The 22,370-nt window shown below is 36.5% G+C and overlaps 3 protein-coding genes and 1 long non-coding RNA gene across 6 annotated transcripts; 3 read left to right on the top strand and 1 right to left on the bottom strand.

Annotated features, from left to right (window-relative positions):
• Positions 1-2,910: 2,910 nt before the first annotated feature.
• Positions 2,911-5,109, top strand: LOC122308108 (zinc finger protein CONSTANS-LIKE 2-like). Its single transcript, XM_043121282.1, has 2 exons — positions 2,911-3,763; positions 4,617-5,109. Exons 1-2 carry the CDS (start codon positions 3,005-3,007, stop codon positions 4,974-4,976), a joined length of 1,119 nt encoding a protein of 372 aa, XP_042977216.1. The 5' UTR covers positions 2,911-3,004; the 3' UTR covers positions 4,977-5,109.
• Positions 5,110-9,947: 4,838 nt separating this feature from the next.
• LOC122308107 (auxin response factor 8-like) lies at positions 9,948-18,401 on the top strand. 3 transcript variants are annotated; one of them, XM_043121279.1, is made up of 14 exons: positions 9,948-10,703; positions 10,839-10,999; positions 11,311-11,409; positions 11,544-11,600; positions 11,727-11,882; positions 11,993-12,077; positions 12,991-13,081; positions 13,170-13,334; positions 13,420-13,542; positions 14,229-14,304; positions 15,702-15,849; positions 16,190-17,208; positions 17,316-17,509; positions 17,927-18,401. In XM_043121279.1, the coding sequence occupies exons 1-14, from the start codon at positions 10,661-10,663 to the stop codon at positions 17,988-17,990; spliced, it is 2,481 nt and encodes an 826-aa protein (XP_042977213.1). In that variant the 5' UTR covers positions 9,948-10,660; the 3' UTR covers positions 17,991-18,401. The 3 variants fall into 3 exon arrangements, with proteins under 3 accessions (XP_042977213.1, XP_042977214.1, XP_042977215.1); XM_043121280.1 differs by having other exon boundaries at positions 9,950-10,703; positions 10,875-10,999; XM_043121281.1 differs by lacking the exons at positions 9,948-10,703; positions 10,839-10,999; positions 11,311-11,409 and having other exon boundaries at positions 12,975-13,081.
• A 225-nt stretch (positions 18,402-18,626) lies between these two features.
• Positions 18,627-19,451, top strand: LOC122308110. Its single transcript, XR_006241919.1, has 2 exons — positions 18,627-18,973; positions 19,133-19,451. It is a non-coding gene; the product is annotated as an uncharacterized LOC122308110 (long non-coding RNA).
• Positions 19,452-19,878: 427 nt separating this feature from the next.
• Positions 19,879-22,133, bottom strand: LOC122308109 (nascent polypeptide-associated complex subunit beta-like). Its single transcript, XM_043121283.1, has 6 exons — positions 22,014-22,133; positions 21,798-21,865; positions 21,468-21,616; positions 21,288-21,344; positions 20,897-20,935; positions 19,879-20,245 (listed from the first exon to the last, which is right to left on the bottom strand). Exons 2-6 carry the CDS (start codon positions 21,863-21,865, stop codon positions 20,073-20,075), a joined length of 486 nt encoding a protein of 161 aa, XP_042977217.1. The 5' UTR covers positions 22,014-22,133; the 3' UTR covers positions 19,879-20,072.
• Between the last annotated feature and the right edge of the window lie 237 nt (positions 22,134-22,370).

The raw sequence follows: 22,370 nt of genomic DNA on the forward strand, positions 1-22,370 counted from the left end.
AAGCATATATATGTACAGAATTTTGCTACTTACAAACGAATTTGCATACCAATTTATATATCAATGCTTATACCTTCATATTTAAAATTTAAATTAATATTATTTTTAATAAAATTTACTTTCTAATCAATTATATTGAATAAATGCACATATTGATGCTCATAACGGCTTGCCACTAGATTTTTCCATTAGTATAATATTGACTATTATTGCTTTCTCGATCGGTTTTAATTTTTTGATTTTCCTTTTCAGGTTCTTACAAATATTTCTGTACGTACGTGGGTTCCATAATATAATAAAATAATAATTAATTTATATATATATACACAGTTGGTAACCCCCATGCATACCAAATTGCCAATGTCCTGATAAAATATTCTCTACTGTACGCGTACGCTTATCCACAGCAAGCCACTTTAAATTGAAAACTGAGCATACGTACGTACGTACGTTAAATATGGAACTTGGAAGCATTAACTGAGTGTACACTCTGACCGGAATCTTCATAACTACCAGCTCCTACGTACATCGTTTCATGGGGTAGTTGGGAACTAACTTGGTACGTACGTACTCCATCGATCGCTACCCCGAAAACTGAAAACTCTCTCATCAGGGGGATCTGCTGCTGCTTCCCAAATAATTATTATATCTTTTATATATAAAAAAAATGTGTATAAAACGAAATTTTTTATTTTAATAGTTTTTTTTTAATTTTTCTGTTAACTTTAACTATGTTCGTCTAAACGTCCGAATATAAAGTTAGATGAAACTTAAAGGTAAGTGACTAAAAGGTGATTAATAGTCGTATTCACATTATTGAACCAAAGGACCCAAATCTATAAAGTGATTAATAAAAATAAAATAAAATAAATAATAAAAATATTAATAAATAAATTAAAACACACTAATTTTTGAGATCTCACATTTCGCATCGTTAGTCAAATTGTCTTCAAATTAAATTTACCTCATAAGTCAAATAAAACAAATTTTTTTATTTTCTAATCTATCAAAACATGTAATTATTAAATTTCACTAACTTATTATTATTCAAAGATATTTCTTATAATTTACTTTTTTATATATATATTAAATTATGCATTAATTCCTTTTTTTATTAAAAATCATTTTTTTATTAAAAATATTATTTCATCCAACTAAATTAACGTGCTTTGCACGTTGCTCTAACCTAGTATAGTTATAAAATATGTATGCGTATACAGTTATTTAAAAATAATAATTATTATTAAAAAAATAATTTTTTTTATATAAACTTCATATTTTTTTATTTTTTTAATATAATTACACGACACAATCTATCATTTCTCAAGAATTAATACTAGATAGCTGGAACCTCGTTATATATATATATATATAGAGGCCGGAGCTTCTACGTCCAATATACGCTATCTTCCTAGTTTCCACGTACGTACAGGTCCTTAATGACCGGGTAAAAGAGTAACATGAAGAACGTCATTCATGGAATGCCTGTGATCAGCTAGCTATCTGGCTAGCATTCATTAAGTGAAGATGAACCTTTTCCAAGGGGGACCCATGCAGAAGCTAGCTGTTCCATACGAATTTTGTCGTGTTGGGGGGGGGGGGGGGTTTGATCGGGATGCCTCTAGCAGCTCCCTAGCTACGACTCACCAACGTACTTGTGGCGGAGCTGCATCCTAGCTAATTGTTTATCACTTCTCACGTGGCTCTTTTGTATTGGTCATTAGATCACTTTCTGACTGGGCTATCTGACTCAGGTCATTCTATATATTCTGGTAGTGGTGGATCGATCATTAGCTACTTAGTTCCACGTATGTCATGAGTCTGACCAGGAGAGCAAGTGAAGTGATACATCATGATCCTATTCAAACATGGATATCGGATGCTCTGTCTTCTGTAGTTGCTTGATCGGCTGAAATTTAATGATCGATCATGTTACTGATCATTTTATAAACTACAGTACTACTACGATCCCTCATATTAAATCACGTCATGATCAAAACCATTCATCCTCATGTATTTTGATTTGATTGCGTCTGTATCCGATTCTGAGTATCGATTGGTAACTTTTCTTTCATCTTGAGTTGATATGATATTAATACCCTACAAGTTTCGAACAAATAAATGGGTTCGACTGTTTGTCTGATCTAATAATACTGGCAAACAGCAGTTAGACAAAATCTGACACTGGACCAAATGTGACGTGGTACTGACGTGTCAAAGTTGACAGACATCTTTTGTAACATTTTCTCTTTAATTACTTCATTAATATAGATACAGTTTTTTTACAAGTCTCGTGTATTTTATTTTAAAGAAAAATTAATATTTTTTTCATATAAATTAATATTTAATTAAAAAGATATATAATATTTATATCAACTATAATATTATTTTTTCCCTTTATGTCACACTAGCTCGTAGATGCCGAATCTTTTGGAAGCCAATTAGGTGGGGCCCAGATGGACAAGTATAATGAATCCGAAGGAAAATATAGGGATGGAGGCAGCTGAATTTTGTCCAGATGATCATTCGACTTGACTCTTGTCAGGGGTGAGCCCAAAATCCGAAGCCGGTAATGCTGAAGGGTTTTGCTGCGTATAATCGGTAAAGGTGTGCAATCAGTTATATAGAATAAATAAAAAAAATTATAAAAAAATTTTTTTATATTTAAAAATATTTATATAAATAGAAAAAAATTATAAAAATCATATAAATTTTATATTAATTCATTTTTTCACAATTGACTGCATACCGTGCATATGCCGACTGCAAAAATATTTCTCATGCTCAATTAGCACCAGCAAAGGTTTGGCGGCGGGTCCCATCCTAAAGCAAACCCAACCACATAGATAAAGTAATAAATTTACGCCACATGTATATCCCTTATTCTCTCTCCTCCCACTTGGTCAATCCTTTCTTAACACACACTTCATTCACTGACAGACACTCACTGTAATCGTTCAACTCGTAAAGGTTCGAACTCATAGCTACCGAGCGAGAAACAAATATGATGAAGGAGGAGACTACTGGTGACGATGCCAGTTGTGGCTACAACTGGCCTCGTGTATGCGACACGTGCAGGTCGGCTGCGTGCTCGGTGTTCTGCCGGGCCGACTCTGCCTACCTCTGCACCGGGTGCGACGCCCGCATCCACGCCGCGAACCGCGTCGCCTCCAGCCACGAGCGTGTCTGGGTTTGCGAGGCGTGCGAGCGGGCCCCAGCTGCTTTCATATGCAAGGCTGACGCCGCGTCGCTCTGCTCCACCTGCGACGCCGATATCCACTCCGCAAACTCCCTCGCAAGCCGCCACCACCGCGTCCCAATTCTTCCCATCTCCGGGTCCCTGCATGGCCCACCAGCTGCTGACCCTGCAGACCGGTTTCTAACCCCGGATGACGGTGATGAGATCGTTGAAGAAGAGGATGAAGATGAGGCAGCATCATGGTTGCTGCTCAATCCTGCGAAGAATAACAACAATCTGAAAAAGGGGTTCTTGTTTGGTGGGGAAGCTGACGAGTATTTGGACTTTATTGAGTACAACTCATGTGCTGATCAGCATCAATTCAACGATCAGTATAACCACCACCAGCAACAACATCACTCTGTTCCCCAGAAGAGCTACGGGGGTGACAGTGTGGTGCCCATTCAGAGTGGCGAAGCGAAGGGTCAGCTACATCACCAGCAGGAGCAACAGGATATTCAGTTGGGATTGGACTTCGAGTCCTCGAAATCTGCATTCAGTTATCATGGTTCCATTAGTCATAGTGTAAGACTCTCTTTGCCACATATATCTATAACTCGGTGGAAACCTTTTTTTCTTTTTGCAGCTTCTGAATTTCTGACCATGTTGATCCATTAGTGGAATATGCAGTTCTTTTCAGTTCTAACAAATCTTAGTATCACAACATGTTTCTGTTAACGTTTATATACAGCTTTAGAGTCTCGGTTTCGTATGCAGCTTTTCTAATTAGTCATTCAAACAAACTTTCATCCATTTTTACCCTTTAGTAGATCTAAGAGTAATTCCAGTTACATCCACTCTAATTTTTCGTTTTTGGTATTTTCCTCGTATAATCATATGGTTCTAGAAAATTAATCCGAGATTGTGGAGTGTTTATCTTAGTTGTATTCTGAGTGGGGAAGTAGGTCACTGTGCAAGTTTGTGTACTCTCACCGCCTTTTCCTCGTAAGTGTCGTTTGTGCATCTTGTAAAGGTTATGCTTTACTTTCCTGTCACATTAAAGGCCATGTGCAATGTTCCACAAGTTGAAAATCCTTAGGGATTCTATTGAGATCTTCCCTTTATTAGCTCTTTTGCTCTTTTCTTCGCACTTATCCTCAAAAGGATGGAATCTAGTAGCACAAACATTTCAGTACTTTTTGTTCTCCTTCCCTTTTGTTCCAAGTCATAAAGTTAGGTGTGGGCTTTTATCCATATTATGCGCCACATTTTACGACAAAATTGCAGCTGAAATTTACTTCACTTACTTATGAATAAGACTTAAAATCAAAGAGAGGATTCAAAGTTATTGTTTCACTTCTCACCCTAGTTTGAATAAGGCAGTAAGTAATTCATGCTAACTAGTAAACACGATTGCTTTCTGTGATTATGTAATCAGGTCTCTGTTTCATCCATGGACGTTGGCGTTGTGCCTGAATCAACAATGATTGATGTCTCAATCTCCCACACAAGACCTTCCAAAGGGGCAATTGATCTTTTCTCTGGACCTCCTCTTCAGATGCAACCTCAACTTGCCCCACTGGACAGGGAGGCAAGGGTCCTAAGATACAGAGAGAAAAAGAAGACAAGGAAGTTTGAGAAAACAATCAGGTATGCTTCAAGGAAGGCCTATGCAGAGACCAGACCCCGGATCAAGGGCCGGTTCGCTAGGAGGACTGACACAGAAGTTGAAGTGGACCAGATGTTCTCCACCACACTAATGGCAGAAACGGGATATGGTATTGTCCCATCATTCTGAAACTAGCTACAGAAGAAGAAAAAATGAACCCTCTTCGGATGAGAGTTGTACCACTTATTACGTACTAAAGCTCTAGTACTCATGTTTATTTCCCAATCTAATTGATCTGAATTGATGAGATACATGCTGATAATTTTGTGTACTTCACTTCCTCACGCCACTCCATTTGGTAAATGCATGTGAATTTTGCATTATACTTTGAATTCCATGCAATTACCATTAATCCCACTTTTTAACATTCTCCTTGGACTTTAGATTTGCAAAAGTTTATGAAAGAATTAAGGAAGCATAACCAAGATGTAACTATAAGAAGTCATGAGGGGTTTACTCTTGGTTGTCATTTTAGGGGTAAACGAGATCGCTGTAATACTTTTGAGAGAAAAATGAAACAAATTTCAGCCGCATGTTGAAGGTTAACTCATCAAGTTTTGATGAGCTTTCTGGCCACTTCCAATGGGGCCCTGATATTCTTACACTTTTGCTTTTGTTTATGCGACATAGCCATTATCTCCACACTGGCCCCAGCTCCTGTAGTGCACTAGCTAGTGGCTGAAGATTCTTGGTTTATTTTAGGGAATCTACCACACCAAAACAACCTTAAGTATCAATGTCTACAAATAAGAAAAAAAGGAAACTTGGCTATGCAAACAGGTTGTTCAATATCTATTCATCTCCATAATGCAAACGTCACGAACCCAAAAGAAAAGAATGAAAAGAAACGAAAACGAGGAGGGACAAAAGGAAGGAATTTGGTCAGTACCGTTGAAGATTATGGAATTAGGCCATCTCGGACGTACCTTTCTTATTGGCACTTTTAGGTGGCATGGCGCGTCTCTCGGTTTCAGCCTTGAAGAAATGGAAATGGTTCGATCCACTTCTGTATCCTGGACCACAAAAATATACTTTTTTGTTATTCATAATTTTCTGGCAGAAAGATCAGAGACTCCCCTTTTGTCTGCCTAGCAACAAAAAGGATTAAAGAAATGCTTCATTTTGTGGAGGTTATGATCAATTCGTGGCTCCAACACACTTGACTTATACTGCATTGCATTGCATGCAATTAATCACGTCATCAAAGCCAACTGAGCTTGTTCACTTTACAGACGTGGTCCTCGCTAATCCTAGGAATGCCCACTTGTGCGACGTCGTTTGTCAGGTATCAATTCTTTTTCTCCACTGAGAAAGCTTTGACTGAGACATTCTCATTTTCTTGAATGTTAAATTAGGCCAACATGCAGTTTTTTGCTGTATTCGGGCAGGGGCAGAGATTGATGGAAATATTCTTCATTGAATGCTTATTTTTCGAGGTAAAAGAAGGAAAGAACCTCCGAATATGTGTACTCGATCTTACGCTTGCTTTAGGCCATATATCATGTGTTCATAACACAGTTGGTCAAGTAGATATTCTATAATGTAGCTGGATTCCACGAGTACTTCTACACACACACACACACACACACATGTAACCAAATATGTTCTTTTTTACTCGTTGAACACGTTTCCAGTGTGGTTATGAGCAAATGAAAATAGATTTGTGTCTAGGTACTTTAGCCAGTTTACAATTGATGTTTGTGTTGAAAATTAAACTTGACTTTATTGCTGAAACTGAAGGGTTACTTTCGATCAGAATTTGAAGGGGCTACAGTTATCCAAATTTAGCTTATCAATTGGATCTTTAGTGAGAAAGTTATGGCCAACTAAGAAATCGTGAAAACCGAAAAGTGTCTTTTATTAGCAAGTGGTTGTGTAAAACGTCCAGATCGAGGACTTAAATAGCTAGCATTAGATGTCATTAATTTAGACTCAAGGATTTTCTTTTGACTTTTTATAGCCATGTACTCAAGCTATGATTCGGCGAAGAGAATAGAATTAAGTGGTGTATTCCTCTTCCATTTTCATCTTTCTTTGTGCGTTTTGTCCACAGCTTGTTTCCAACAGTTTGTGTAGAAGAGTATTGGATCTTGTAAATGAGTGGAAACAGTCTAACAGAGGCAAATATCATGGAGGTATTTATAACTGAATGGCATGCGGCTCTCAAAGCAGAATGAACTACTTTTTCACTTTTTGCACTTTTGAAGAACAGTGGATTTTTCACTTTGCACTTTTATGGAGGAAAGGATAAGAGAGAACAAGGTTCAACCATGAAACATGTAGATATTCTTGCTGGTAATTGTTGGGTAGCTACAGATCACCTTGAGAGCGCCAACACGATCCCCGGGGTCCTGAAGACATCCATTTCTGCTTTGTAATTGGTTTAGCATCAGTGTTTTTCCTTCCCTTTTAGAAAGATTCTTACTCCATGCCAACAGAGATGAACTTTCATATATTCTTTGCGATGGCCTCCAGCCCCATGGATCGACCAGATGCACAGAGTCTGTACTAAAACAGAAGGTGCAAATAAAAATGAATTTTACTTGGGCAAAAAGTTCAAGGGCTTCGTGCTGTTGGCACTCATCCTGATGCAGACAGGAAGAGAAAGAAACAGATGCATGCATATGCATATATGCCTTGGGCTCTCGAGGAAGCAATCGCTTGTGTATCTATCGCCGAGATACTCTCCGGCCCAGTGGTTAGACTTATTTGAAGCTCAAGTTGAGTAACGTTACAGATATTTTTGTGTATTTCTTGTATATTTTATTAATATAATTAATTATATTAATTTTTTTAAATATGTAATTAATCATATTAATAAAATAAAAATATATAAAAATTACTGTACATAAAATTTTTATTGGAGTATATAATGAAGTTAAGGAAGATATGACATGTGGCAATTTAGAAAGTTTCTATATATCATACTATTGTCTTATTAAATAAGATGTGATATATTTATTATTATTGAATAATTATTTATTATATATTTTGTTTTCATTTAATGATAATGAATATGGCATGTATTATTTTATAAAATAAAAATAAAATAAAAATATAATATATAACATTACTTCTTAATTTAATAGGCTAAGGCGCTGCTTGGGTCCAGAAGTAGCCAGCTCGATTTGAGTTGTCTGAGTATGAGCCAGCCCAAACTGGTAACTTAGGCTGTTTTTAGTTAGTCAATTCAACTTAATTTAACTTATATAATTATTATAAGTTTTTTAATTTTTAATATAAAATATAATAAATAATTTAATTTTTTTATATATTAAAATAATAATAATATAAAAAAATAATATTTTAAATTTTTATTTTAACTTATTTTAACTCAACACACTCTCCAAACCGTCAAATTGACAGATTGGGCGTGTCCCTTCGTTCTCCACATGTTCTGTTGATGGCCCAAATTAGCCGCTATTTCCACGTGTGTCTTCGTCTATCGATTTTTCTTCAATTAGTGTTAAATACAATTTACGCAGTAAGTTCTGGTTTAGTTATAAAAATAAAACAATTTATTTTTATTTTATTTTATATAATTTTTTAAAATTTTTATACAAAATATAATAAATAATTTAATTTTTTCAAATCTTAAAATAAAAATAATATTAAAAAATTATATTATAATAATATTTTATTCAATTTTTAATTTTTATCTTATTTCATCTCATCTAATTTATATAATCAAATGAGATCTTAATGTGTCAAGTTTCGTATATTCTTTTTTTTTAAATATTTTTATCATTAAAAAATAATTTTTTATGTTAATATTTGATTGATCAACTTTTTCGAAACAAATATTTAGATCTTATACATTTTAAAATTATAAATATCATCTATCATACACTAAAATGTAAAAACAAAATTATTAGATGCATTTTTGTTTTAGTAATATAAGATATGATCTTAGAGTGTATAACATTCGTTTAATTTTTTTGAAAAATGTAAATCTCTACACTACACATTATTCATATGGTATAATTTAATTTAAAAAATAAATTTTAAAATTTATATCTTACAAATTAAAAAATAATATATATAGTGTGCAATATAAAGTGTATGTCAATAACATTACTTTTACAAATATTATTTTACTCTATATTGTATTTCTGTTTTATTTTTTTAACATATATTATAGCGTAATCATTATAACATATATTATATATAAATGGTTTGCGGTGTCTTGGTCTCACTCACTTTTTTTATTTTTTATTTTTGTCAAAAAAAAAAAGACGGCATCTCCGCACTTTATTAGAATGTTCTGCTTGACCATTGAAAATTTTCAAATGAGAATTTTGAGTTTTAAAATTAAATATTAAAATATTATATTTTAATATTATTATTATTTTAAAATTTGAAAAAGTTAAAAAAAGTTAAATTGTTTATTATATTTTATATGGAAATTCAGAAAAGTTGTAATGATAAGATGAGAATTTTATGTTTGAGATGAAAAATTTAAATGACCAAACAATACCGTCTGTCTTGTTTTCAAAAACTATCTTATTTTATTCACTTATTATAATATTTTTAATATTTACATAAAATATAATAAATAATTTAATTTTATTAATTTTATTTTAATAATATATTATTTAACTTTTAATTTTTATCTCATCTCATTTAATTTTATGTGTATAAAAATTTGAATAAAAATGATTGATAGTGAGATTGTTTTGATTGTGAAATAGGATGAGATAGTTTTAAATAAAAATTAAAAATTAAATAAAATATTATTAAAATATTATTTTATATAAAAATTTAAAAAATTAAATTAAAATTTTTTTAAAAAAATTATTTATTATATTTTATATAAAAATTAAAAAAAATTATAATAGTAAAATGACATGAAAAGAATGTTTTGAATCTAAACCGCGTCTGACTCTATTTCACTCTTTTTTTTTTTTTTTTTTTCCGTCGTCCTCTCTCGGATTACATGCTGGCTTGCAGCGTCTACTACTTACAACTCTCTCTCTCTCTCCCTCTCCTTTGAAAGCGTAATCCGTACTCTGACAAGGACGACTGCGAGGATGGTGGCACATGCCATGCCTCTTGTAATTTCACTTACCCAAATGGACGGTCACAGATTCTCTCTTGTACGGATGCCCCTACGGCTCCGATTTCACTTCCCTCTCAACTTCCCCCTACTCGGACAGACTCCGAATCTCCCTCTTATTTTTTTTTCGTCTCTCTCTCATCTCTCTCAGCTCCAGCTTGTACCGGACCCCCCGCCCTTACAAGTTACAAGACAGTGAAAGTATCCCTTGTCTTTCCTTTTCTCTCTCTCCAATGCCACCTGAGTTCCTTTCGATTTCACCCCCGAGTTTAAAAAAATCCTCTGTTTCTCTGTAATCTCAATCGATAGCGATAGGGCCTACTGTTCAACGGTCAGTCACTTCCTCCCAAGCTCCTCTCTCTTTTTTCTCTCTCATGGCTACGATCTCGAACTACGTGCTCTGTTTATTTATGGATAGTGGAGTCGCCGCGGATCCTTTCCATTTGGGGTTTCACCTTGCGTGATTTTATTGGAAATGCCTCTCCTGCCTGTGAAATCTTTTTAGCTACTGTTCAAAGATTGTCATCTGCGAGCAATGGCCTGAATTAGCTGATATAGTCGGAGAACAATGGCTTGAGCTTGCATAGTCAGGCTTCTCCTTGTACTTCATAGCTTTAGATTACCTTTTATTCCCTAAAATTTATTTATGGTAGGCATGTCCGTGACTGAGGGTTAGGGTTGTATCAATATCTCTATAATTAGAAACAATACCGCTCCAAAAAGAAGAAGAAGAAAAGCGACAAAGGAAAAGGTCGATATGAAGCTTTCAACATCGGGATTGAGTCTGCTGGATGACGAAGGTATCTATCTCATATCCTTCTTCTTCTTCTTCTTTACATTTTTAATAACTAAATATTTTATTTCTACGTCATTTTCATGTTCCTTTTTTTAGTACTAGCTTTCTTTTGCCGCTGCTCTCTTGCCCGTAAAAACAGGACTACTACTTAATCTTTTCTTTTCTATAATTGGAGGGGAAGGGGGAGGGGAGAAGAAATGCTTAAATTCGGAGCTGTGGCATGCATGTGCTGGACCGCTGGTGTCCCTACCGACGCCGGGGACTCGTGTCGTCTACTTTCCTCAGGGTCATAGCGAGCAGGTTTCTTCTCTTTATTATTTGCCCCCCCACTCTCTTTTAGTGTTTTCCTTTTTAATAAAACGTATTAAATTCCATTTTTAAGCATCGGCTTCTTTTGCCCATTAAAAAAAGAAGAAGGAAAGGCTGCCTTTTATTTCCGAGCCTGCGTTAGAAAGACTGTCATTGTAATTATGGTGTTACAGATTTTTGAAGTTTCGTTACTTAATCAATTTGTTTTTACGAATTGCAGATATAATCTAGAGTAGACATAGTGATTTGGAGTAAGCAAAACGAAACGTTAAGTGAAGTTGTAATTTTCGTTGGTATTGCAGGTTGCTGCCACTACTAACAAAGAAGTTGATGGACACATTCCCAATTACCCGAGCTTGCCGCCCCAGTTGATTTGTCAGCTCCACAATGTCACGATGCATGTGTGTTCTCTTCCTTTTCTTATTGTCTGTAAAATTACAGCAATTGAGCTGCATCTGTATCTCATTAAAAAAATAAAAAATAGGAAACTAAATTGGAATTTTAAGTCAGCGGTGGATTGTTTGTGGAATTTCAGGCAGATGTGGAAACGGATGAAGTATATGCGCAAGTGATGTTACAGCCTTTGACTCTGGTATTCCGGACTTTGTTTCTGTTCGCTCTCTTTCTTTTCTTTTCTTTTTTTGTTTTTGATAATAATAGTGTTTTGCAAAGTCTTCTGCATGGAATTGCAAAGTTACTTTATCGTTGGTGCACGTAGGAAGAGCAAAAGGATACGTTCCTACCTCTGGAATTGGGGATTCCAAGCAAGCAGCCCACCAATTACTTTTGCAAGACATTGACAGCAAGTGACACTAGTACCCATGGAGGGTTCTCTGTTCCTCGTCGTGCTGCTGAGAAAGTTTTCCCTCCATTGGTAGTGTCCATTACTTCCTTTTAAAAAAAAATTACAGAAAAAAAAAACAAAAGAAGAAAAAAAATTCTAAGTGGGATGTGTTGTATTTTCCCTTTCTTTTGGTCCTGCAGGATTTCTCACAACAGCCACCGGCTCAGGAACTTATTGCAAGGGATCTCCATGATGTTGAGTGGAAGTTTAGGCATATTTTTCGAGGTAGATTTTGAATATTGTTCATTTATGGTACTTAACAGAAAAACAAGGAAAATGATATATTCACTGATGGATTTGGATTTGTAATCTGTGTAATTAATTCTGCCTGGAATGGAGAGAGACTATTCATTGATGTTTAGCCACTGTTTAAGATACTATAGAAAACTGCCATGTCGTAAATTCACACATTTACTGTTGGAAATTATAATGTTTGCAATTGGCCAAACAAAGAAAGCAATAAGATGGTTAATCTTCCACCTCTCTGTAGCTTTTCTATCTATTGATGGTGAAGTGGCAGAATTACTTGTTTAGCTCTTGTACTAATTTTCCAGAAGCATGCTTTTCATGACTTCTCACAATTTAGTTTTGGTAGCCCTTTAGAATTTAATTCCACTAATTTTGCCTTGAATGCTCCGGTTTTGCTAGTTCTTCAAGATGATGTTATACTAAGGTGTAGCGAGTTGTGAAATAGTGCCCCTAAAATCGGCATTGGAAACATTAGTGTGATAACTGATAGCAAAGATCTAAGAGGTTAAGGATGACATTCTGGTGGGATCATCTCTATAACTTCTGAACCTATGGTAGGGGAATCTATCAAAAAATATTTTTTCACCATGTTGTGACTTGTGAGGGTGTGTTTCTTAAGTTATTTGAAAATAGAACACACGAGATGCAATGTGTAGAATGTTAGGTTACCCATGGGTTGGCCAAAATTTGGTTTCTGCTGTAGCTACTATTTTTTTTTTCTCTTTTTCTCTTTTGTATGAGATTAAATTAGGATAGTTATTGGATTTTCTATCATCAGAAAGCTCTAAATGGCTTAGTACACTTGTTGTAAATATGCTGTTGGTCTGTTAAATTGTGTAACGTGTGAGTTTCTGAACTAGCCAACGCCTTTAGCTTGCTTATATTGCAGGACAGCCTAAACGGCATCTTCTTACTACTGGATGGAGTGTGTTTGTTAGTGCCAAAAGACTTGTTGCAGGGGACTCTGTTCTCTTTATCTGGTAAATATTTCCTTTATTTCATTCCTGCATTGATTTGTCTTTGGTACGTATGGAATATTGAGTTTTTTTCATTGATCACTATCACTAGGAATGAAAAGAATCAGCTGCTTTTGGGAATACGCCGTGCCACCCGACCACAAACAGTGACGCCATCATCTGTTTTGTCAAGTGATAGCATGCACATCGGACTCCTAGCAGCTGCTGCTCATGCTGCTTCAACTAATAGCTGTTTTACTGTTTTCTATAACCCAAGGTGGCACCAGTTTTTAAAGTTTGTTCTATATGTATTTTTAGTTTCTTCTGTAATGCACATTTTTCCTTTTTTCTATAATTTACAGGGCTAGTCCATCTGAATTTGTCATACCCCTTTCAAAGTATGTTAAAGCTGTATTTCACACACGTGTATCAGTTGGGATGCGTTTCCGGATGCTTTTTGAGACCGAAGAGTCAAGTGTTAGAAGGTAATATTGTTCACGATGTGTTTCATTGTCTTCATGCGGTTATGATTCTTCTATCGTGTTGATAAGTTTCTTGCATTTTCTTGTCCTAGAACCCTTCATATCTGGTTTGGCCATTGATGATTTTCTTATTTGTGGTGGCATTCTGTCAAATGAGTACCCTTTTTGGTTATGGCTTGAATCTTAAGGAACTAAAAACTAGTCATGATGTGGATGTGGTAGTTCCATGAAACATTACCTAGGTTCAGGTGGTACGTGTATATTCACCACCATTTTGGCAAGGTATTTGTGTTGACTGGGTAGCCAGAAGAGTTGTTCTAGTGACAATCACTTCATTTATGATTAGATTCACTTACCTGATGCACATCTCTTAATTTGAAATATTGCAAAAGATGGAAAGCATAGCCACTTGTATGAGAACAATGTGGTTTTTTGTAAGATCACTTAAATGTTGCCTGAGTGGCTGGTGAAACTGTGTCGATTCCCTTGTTTAGTGAAGAAGTTACAGCCTATTCTTTAAAATCATCATACAAGTTTGAAAACTTTAGCTGTAAATTTACACCCCCCAACCCCCCCCCCCCCCAAAAAAAAAAAAGCTAAAATAAGTTGAAAGGAGGAGGTAGGATAGATTGCTTCTAGTAATATTAGATGTACCTCTGTTCAAATGTATAAGGCTCTTTTTTAACCAGGTATATGGGCACGATAACTGGAATAAGTGAACTGGATCCTGTTCGTTGGCCAAATTCTCATTGGAGATCTGTTAAGGTAATGGAGCTTTTATTGTGGCATGTATGTATTCACTGTTGCCCACCATACCATTCCTTTGTATATATTACTATGCTGCATTCTTGTCTGTGCTTATGGAGGGAAAGAGCTTTTATACTTCTGTGTTTACTGTTAGGAAATTAGATTCTTATAAAGAAGTATGTGGGTATAGAAATATATTGGTGTATAAATCCAGTGTTGTCGCCAGCATTAATTGACCATACTAGTTTCCCCTTTTTTACTTTTACCCCCCCCCCCCCCCCCCCCCCCCCCCCAAAAAAAAAAATAAACAAAGTTCCACGTAAAACAAGTTGTTATATTTTGTTTTTTTAATAAAGTTGTCATTTTGACCCCAAAAAAAGTTGCAGTTTGCTCCTTTGCTCAGATCTGACTATTTAGATAGATGAAAAAAAAATAAGTGACATTACACGATTTTAATGGTTGGATCTTAAAGGAGGGGGAAAATTACAAAAAGAATGGTAGTTTTGGGGGTAAAGTGGCAACTTTGGAAGCTTGTTGGTCATATTGCAAAAGGGAGTGGTAGTTTGAGGGGATAGGTATAATTTTTTTTTCTTAATCAGTATTGTAAACTATGCCATAATTCCTCTTTCACTTGATTTTTGGTGAACTCTAGGCTTTAGTTTCTAGAAATTGGGGTGAACTTATCTAAAGTACCTTTGTTGTTTCCCTATTTAACATATTTGTCTTCACCGCTTCCATGCATGCTATTTTAGACCTTGCTAATCTCCTTTCAGGCAATCAACTGAAGTAAATTACTCTCTTTCAACAGTATATTACTTGTTATCTATTGAGCATGGCCAGACTATCGTAAGCAACTTTCTCATTCCATGAACATGTTCTGTCTTAACGGTCAACCATCCCACTACAGCATAGCTGATTTTATTGCTGTCATGTAGAAGTCATCCTCCAATTTAATGGGTATTCTATGGTCACCCGAAACTCATGATGCACTTCTCTACTTCCAGCCCATATTTTTTTTGTTCTATGAGCCATATCTTTCTCCATATCCCAATCATTATGAATTATTACTCATCCAAGATGCTGAAATTTGTTGCTCTTTGGTATATCTTGGTCATAAAATATTACTGTCCCCCTATCCTTATTTTCATATTTACTAAACTTGCACTCCATATACACAGTTTTGGTAACCTAAAACCATTAGAATTCGAAGTACCCCTCCAAACTTCCATTTTGGAGTACACTCTGGCCTCATCACTTGATATCATTTGAATAGGGCATATACCACGGTATCTCATCTCGAATTGATCTAAGTGAATTCCACTCCAACTTGTATGGCACGAGTGCCTTTCGCCCATCATTTGATGCAACTTTCTGAGATTTTATGTATTTATTTATCTTTCATCCTTCATGTATAGGTTGGTTGGGACGAGTCAACAGCTGGTGAGAGGCAGCCAAGGGTATCTTTGTGGGATATTGAACCTTTAACAACTTTCCCCATGTATCCATCGATGTTTCCCCTCAGACTGAAACGCCCCTGGCATCCTGGGGTCTCATCTTTGCTTGGTATTTATCCTTTTTAATATCAACTTCATGACTTTCACGATTGATTTTCTGTTCTTTCTATATTCTATTTCCTTTTGGATTTGAATCCTTTAAAACTTTTTTGTTTAGTTGTTTGATATGCCAAATCTAAGCAACTGAGTTTGAGGTGAACAAAAATACTTCTCTTGCCAAAGCAGCCCAAGTTATTGTATGTAGTGTGTGTAGGCTTATACATTGTACAACTGCTTGTTTTGTGTGCTTTCTTGTAACAATGGTAACCTCTAGCATAATTACTATGGATTTATTATTGTTGTTATTTGTTATTTTTATCATTATTATTATTTCACTATGTTTTTTACAGATAGCAGGGATGGAGCGAATGGGATGATGTGGTTAAGGGGGGCAACAGGAGAGCATGGTCTTAACTCCCTTAATTTTCAGGGCGTTGGCTTGTTACCCTGGATGCAGCAGAGACTGGACCCAACATTGCTTGGAAATGATCTTAATCAGCAGTACCAAGCTATGTTGGCTGCTGGAATGCAGAGCCTAGGAAGTGGAGATCTCCTGAGACAACAAATTATGCAATCTCAGCAGCCCTTTCAACATCTTCAACAGCGTGAGATCCATACTTCACTCTTGTTGCAGCAGCAGCAGCAGCAGCAACACCAACAGCAAGCAGCAATTAACCAAGTAGTACCTCATAATATCCTGCAGGTACAAACCCAGGCTTTAACAGAGAACATACCTCCTCCCCTTTTAGGGCAACCGCTGAACAATCAACAAGAGGAACAGGCACGGCAACACCAACATACTTCTCAGAATGCACTTAATTTTCGTAGTGATCAGCTACATCAGAGAATTCAGACAAATGTGCCTTCATCTTTTGCAAAAGCAGACTTCATGGATCCCAGCACAAAGTTCCCGGCATCTGTTACTCCTAGACAGAATATGGTCAGTTCCTTTTGTCCCGAAGGGAGTAGCAGTTTATTGAACTTCTCCAGAGTTGGTCAGTCAATGCTGGCCGAGCAGTTACCCCAACAATCCTGGGCTTCTAACTACACACATTCACATGTCACCGATTTTGCCCACTCAATCTCGCACACGCCATATCCTGGGAAAGATGCTACTGAAGAGCCAGAGAATTGTATTTCTGATTCCCATAATCCTGCACCTTTTGGTGTTAATCTCGATTCACCTGGGCTTCTACTCCCTGTCACCATGCCTACATTTGCTACTTCAGTTGATGCAGACGTGTCCTCAATGCCATTAACAAATTCTGGATTTCAGAATTCTCTGTATGGTTCTGTGCAAGACTCATCTGAGTTATTTCAAAGCTCAGGGCAAGTTGACCCACTAATCCCTTCTCGGACTTTTGTCAAGGTATGAGGCTATGAGCTGCAAGTGACTTGAGTCTTTCAATATATTCCAACTGTTGCTTGTTTTGTACAATTCAGAGTCTCTGCCATATGATGCTCTCTTGTATTTAGGTTTATAAATCAGGGTGGTCGGTTGGGCGCTCACTAGACATCTCCCGGTTCAGCAGCTATAACGAGCTGCAGGAGGAGCTGGCTCAGATGTTTGGAATTGGGGGAAGTTTAGAAGAACCCCTTAGATCAGGCTGGCAGCTTGTATTTGTTGACAGGGAGAATGACGTGCTTCTCCCTGGAGACGACCCATGGGAGTAAGTATTTATTTATTTTTTTTTTTTGGGAAATAGGAGTAATTACTTGCCACAGTAGCATATGGCACATTGATTATACATTTTCTGGAGTCTCTCAATCTCTTGTTCTAGGCTTTTATCAATTAAAGTGCTTGGCAAACGGTTTCATCTTATATGTTGGGTGCTTCTACGGAAGCCGCTTCTACCCGTTTATCCTTTTTGTTTTGAGTCATGTTGGATGAGCTTACCAAATTTTTTGAAGGACAGAAGGGGTGGATTGAAGATAAGCGATCACTCAGCTATATTTACTTTATAAATATTCTCTCGGACTTTTTTGTGCCGTTCACCTTTTGGCCTATATATATATATATATATTATATATAAGTGATGCAGAAGAGCAGTTTGCAGTAGTGACTACGGATTGATGAACTTGTGCAGGGCGTTTGTGAATAATGTTTGGTATATAAAGATACTTTCACCCGAGGATATCCATACAATGTAAGAGCGAGCAGGCCCACATGTATCTCCAAGGCTAAATAATGGTGGAGGTGGCTGTGGCAGTGGTGAAGCTCGAGAGAGAACTTGTTTCCAGGGTAACCATCTCCTGACATGCTCGAGTACTGAGGTAGAGAGAAGCATTCGATTCGATACACTCCCCATTCCCCAGACATTGCATCAATTTTAATCCAATGGATCGCCTACTTATGTTGCCTCTAAAGAGCCCTTAATTTGTCTCAAAATGTACTGTACTGTACTGTAATGTACGGACCCCTATTTGTCAAGAAAGTACTGCCCTCAAACTATGCTCGTGGTACTATTATTGTAAAAACAATGCTTCATTTCTTTTATGGATTTTAAACGCAGATATACTCAAAAAGTATTCAATGCGCAAAATAATATCCTTTCAAGTTTAGATTCGATGCACAAATTTAATTCGTTCACGTTCATGGGTTAAATGATCATAAATTTAAAATAATTATGGAGGTGACAAATACTTTACTTCTTTTTATCTACGACAATTCTACTTTTATTTTTACTTAATTTAAAGAGAATTCTTTAGAACCCGTTGGGCTAATATTAACCAAATAACAGCCAGTTAATGGTTTAGTGACACCTATTACTTGCACCACACCTATTACTTGCACCATCACCTTGAACCCACACCCCATCATAAAGAAGTTTGCCCCTCCGCGATTTCAGCACGAAGCCCCAGCCCCTTACCCCCGGCGCGCCCCCTCGAATAACGTCGGCCCCCCTCGCGATCTCAGCTCCTCTTAAAACGTCGGCCCCCCCTTGTGAGTTCAACTCCTTATTGAAGCTCAACCCCATCACGTCGACATCGCGTCTCAACCCCCTCGAAGCTTAGCCCCTTTTGCACAAGTTTGCTCTCCAAGTTCACTCGCAACGAGTTCAGCCTCAAGTCCAAGTCAACCATAGGTATTGAGTTCAGCACTGGGAGCTTGAATGTGGATGGCAAGCTGCAAGGTTGTCAATTTTTTTTTTTTTTTCCTTCTTTTTTCCTGGTTGTAAAAATCCAAATCAAAGAAAAAGAGACCCACACATTTCTTGGCCAGTGGTATCCCAAATCTAGTCTTGATATCTTTTGGCTCTTGTTGTTCTAAATAAAAATCTCATGCCAAGCAGAAAATAATCGATATCGGACTGAGATTGGGGCGGTGCAAAGAGAGGCAGCAAGGAAGAGAGGGGCAGTGCAAAGAGAAGGAAAAGAAGAGCAGCAAGGAAGAGGAAGACGGAAAAGATGAAGGCTCTGTCACGTCGGCATCGGACTGAAATTAGGGCGGTGCAAACAGACGGAAGAGAGGAGCATACTCGAAGAGGAAGACGGAAGAGAGAGGCTACAAAATCAGTGTATTTCCTCTTGATTCTCTGTGATGGAGCCTACTCAAATTACAGTATATTTCCTTACGTGGCAACAGTTAATTAGATGGCTGCTTTTGTGCAATTTACAGCCCGACTACTTAGAAGCGACTCTCTAATTTAAATTTCTAAAATTGTTGTGAAAATGATTATAAAATTCTCACAAGAGTTTTGATACGTACAAATATAGTCGCATACTAATCTGTGTATCAATATTGATTTATTCATACTTAAAATTTAAATTAACACTATTTTTAATAAAACCTACTTTTTAATCAATCACATCACATTAATGTACTTACAATTATATTTTTCCTTCTCACAAAGGCCCAAGATTTGTGGGTTAAAAATCCGTTGCGTGAGTTTAAGTTAATTTGAAGTGCAAAGACATCCGATAGTCATTTCATCTTCTCCCCTCGAAGTTTTATCACCAAAGCTCTAACAGGCATCACATGCAGAAGGTACTCATGAATCCACCGAACGGAATAGGAAAGGAACGAGCAACTATGCAGTGTACGCAAGGGGGCAACATCACTCAACAAAATGCCATACAAACGTTTCAAGTCTCGTGCCTACTACAATTCTTTCACTGAATTTGAAAAACATATCGAGAGAAGTGAGAGAAAACTATCACAGGAGCCAAAAGGAAGAAAGAGAGACAGCAACACCAAGCAATACGATATTGGGAGCCATTCCCACACCCAGCCTAAGAAGCATGACTAGCATGACTATCTTCCGCAGCAGTTTCAAAAGTTTCACCAGCAACAAGCTCTGGGACCTCATCGTCGTCATCTTCTTGCGTTGGTTGTGCAGCAGTAGGCGGTTGCTGCTTTTGAAACTGCTCTGCAATCTTCCTTAGATTTTCCAAGTTATCTGGCCCTGAAATTTGAAAACCGTCATTGACAATTAGGTTCAAATTCATTTCCATAAACAAACTCATTTCCAAACAGTCCAAATTCTGTCAAGACTGCTAAAAAAAAAGTCATTTCCAACTAAATAATTGTCCCATGACATATAAGCTGATAAAATTAATAGAATGCCTTGGGTTAATATATCCTTATATCCAAAATCAATCACTAAAAGATTAGCACTGGAATGTATACATTATACCACTATTTATCCAACTTCTGTTCGACATTGGCAGAAAGCTACCGAGCGCAACAAAGATGGCAGTGTTGGGAATTAGTTACTCCTCAGGTAATGTTTAAATTACTTTGCACAGACTACTAGCTCACACTTGGGCTGTAGAGCCATCAAGAATACAAGAAAAGAAATTATTTGGGACCTTCCAAAGAAAAAGATGGCAACACTGAATGCAAGTACGAATTTTTGGAGAGCCTTTTCCTGCTTTACTAGAAGTTTGTATATAAAATTCATAACAAAAAATTATATACAGTATTTTTCTTAAGAATTAAAGGTAATCAATACACAGATCGGGATTCTGGTAGCTGATGGATACCAGTTGGCACCATTTGAACAGAAAACAAGTACGATTTAACTGCAAGGAAAATAGAAATAATGATTTCATACCAAGTTGGTTGATGATCCCTGGGAGAATATCTTGCAATTCTGAAACACAAAAATTCAAGTCTTTAGTTCCTGTGCATCAAAAGATATTGAAGTAGTATATTTGCAATAGTGACAATCAGTGGCGAGAGTGCAATGCCAAGAACCATCTCTTTAAAAGAGTCTCAGAATTCCATTAAGGCTAGATATATGGCATGAATGGAAATCTGGGAATGCTTAGAAAAATAAAATAAAAGACGCCCAGAAACACCACATCAATTAAATGAGCAAGCAACAATTCAGAAGTCCATTTAGTCCACAGCCTGAAAGAGGTAAAGCTACAGAAAAATCGAGAAACGGAGGGAAAAGCATTATAGAAAATATAAAAGGGGAGGAGAAAGGAATAAGAAATTACTTTTTGTTTGGGGAGAACCACTGACAACCCAAGTGTTGGCAGCAATTGATGCTTGTACTGGTATACAAGATAAAAACATTATGTCATTAGTTACCAAAATTCAAAAGCATAAAAAAATTGTAGGATAAAAAACTTAGGCTACACAATCCTAAAGGCAAAAATTTAGGTCAGTATACCAACCTTTGGGATTAAGAAACTGGATGACAGCATCGTCCTTGAAAATGTTAACTTCTTCAATGGCCGGGATGGTGTTAACCCCAATCCTCTTCAATGTACTCTGAAGCCTTTTATCATCAGTGGTAGTGGCTTTGTGGACAGCCTTCTTTTTTCTAAAGTTCGAAAGCACAGACGAAACTTAATCAAACCGAAATTTTTTGTTGGTAATAAAAAGCAACTAACACAAACACTGCCGAATCAAACTGAAGCTATCCAAAAAGAAACCAAAGAATATCACTATATATACATGTATATATATTTAGGAGCGAATTAAGAGGGAATCTGATATCAGACCTTCGCATGCTTCCTTTTCCACCAGTGCGAACGGCACTAGCCATCTTCATGAGCCTCTCACGATCCATCTGAGCAGGGAGAATAGATTATGAGCAATATACTACTTTCAGTCCCAAAAAAATCCGATAAAAAAGTACGCACAGCTAAACGGAAACTAAAACATTAAGCAATACTCAGAAACGGCATATACAGTTTCAGAGAGCAAAAAAGAAGCACCTTTGAGAAGTCTGAAGTGCAGAATAAAGAATTATGAAACGGAGAAGAAGCACCAGAAGCCGGCGATATGGATAGAGGAAATGGGGTATATATATTAGGGTTTGGCTGGACCCGTATACACCTTCTTTTCCTTAATGCCTCCTTTGCCCTCGCTTTAAACTGCTAATTTCCTTTTCATACCTCCAAATTCCAATTCCAATAAATAAATTTTCTGAACTTGGGCATAGCCCATTAATATAGGGATCCATTCAAGTTCAAATCGGAAGCATTTAAATTTTTGTAGAAGTAATGATACCATGTCATTAACAATTTCTTAACAATCCTTGTGGTGCCAATTGTTCAAAAAGATTTTATAAA

This window comes from Carya illinoinensis, chromosome 4 (assembly GCF_018687715.1).
Source record: "Carya illinoinensis cultivar Pawnee chromosome 4, C.illinoinensisPawnee_v1, whole genome shotgun sequence".
Lineage (NCBI taxonomy): Eukaryota > Viridiplantae > Streptophyta > Magnoliopsida > Fagales > Juglandaceae > Carya > Carya illinoinensis.

Coding starts and splice junctions, on each gene's coding strand:
- LOC122308109 (XM_043121283.1), bottom strand. CDS start 21,865: ATGGATCGTGAGAGGCTCATGAAGATGGCTAGTGCCGTTCGCACTGGT. Junction 21,345..21,467: donor CCAGTTTCTTAATCCCAAAG/GTTGGTATACTG, acceptor CTTGTATACCAG/TACAAGCATCAATTGCTGCC. Junction 20,246..20,896: donor AGGGATCATCAACCAACTTG/GTATGAAATCAT, acceptor TTCAAATTTCAG/GGCCAGATAACTTGGAAAAT.
- LOC122308107 (XM_043121279.1), top strand. CDS start 10,661: ATGAAGCTTTCAACATCGGGATTGAGTCTGCTGGATGACGAAG. Junction 11,000..11,310: donor CTCAGGGTCATAGCGAGCAG/GTTTCTTCTCTT, acceptor TTGGTATTGCAG/GTTGCTGCCACTACTAACAA. Junction 11,410..11,543: donor TCCACAATGTCACGATGCAT/GTGTGTTCTCTT, acceptor GTGGAATTTCAG/GCAGATGTGGAAACGGATGA.
- LOC122308108 (XM_043121282.1), top strand. CDS start 3,005: ATGATGAAGGAGGAGACTACTGGTGACGATGCCAGTTGTGGCTACAAC. Junction 3,764..4,616: donor ATGGTTCCATTAGTCATAGT/GTAAGACTCTCT, acceptor TTATGTAATCAG/GTCTCTGTTTCATCCATGGA.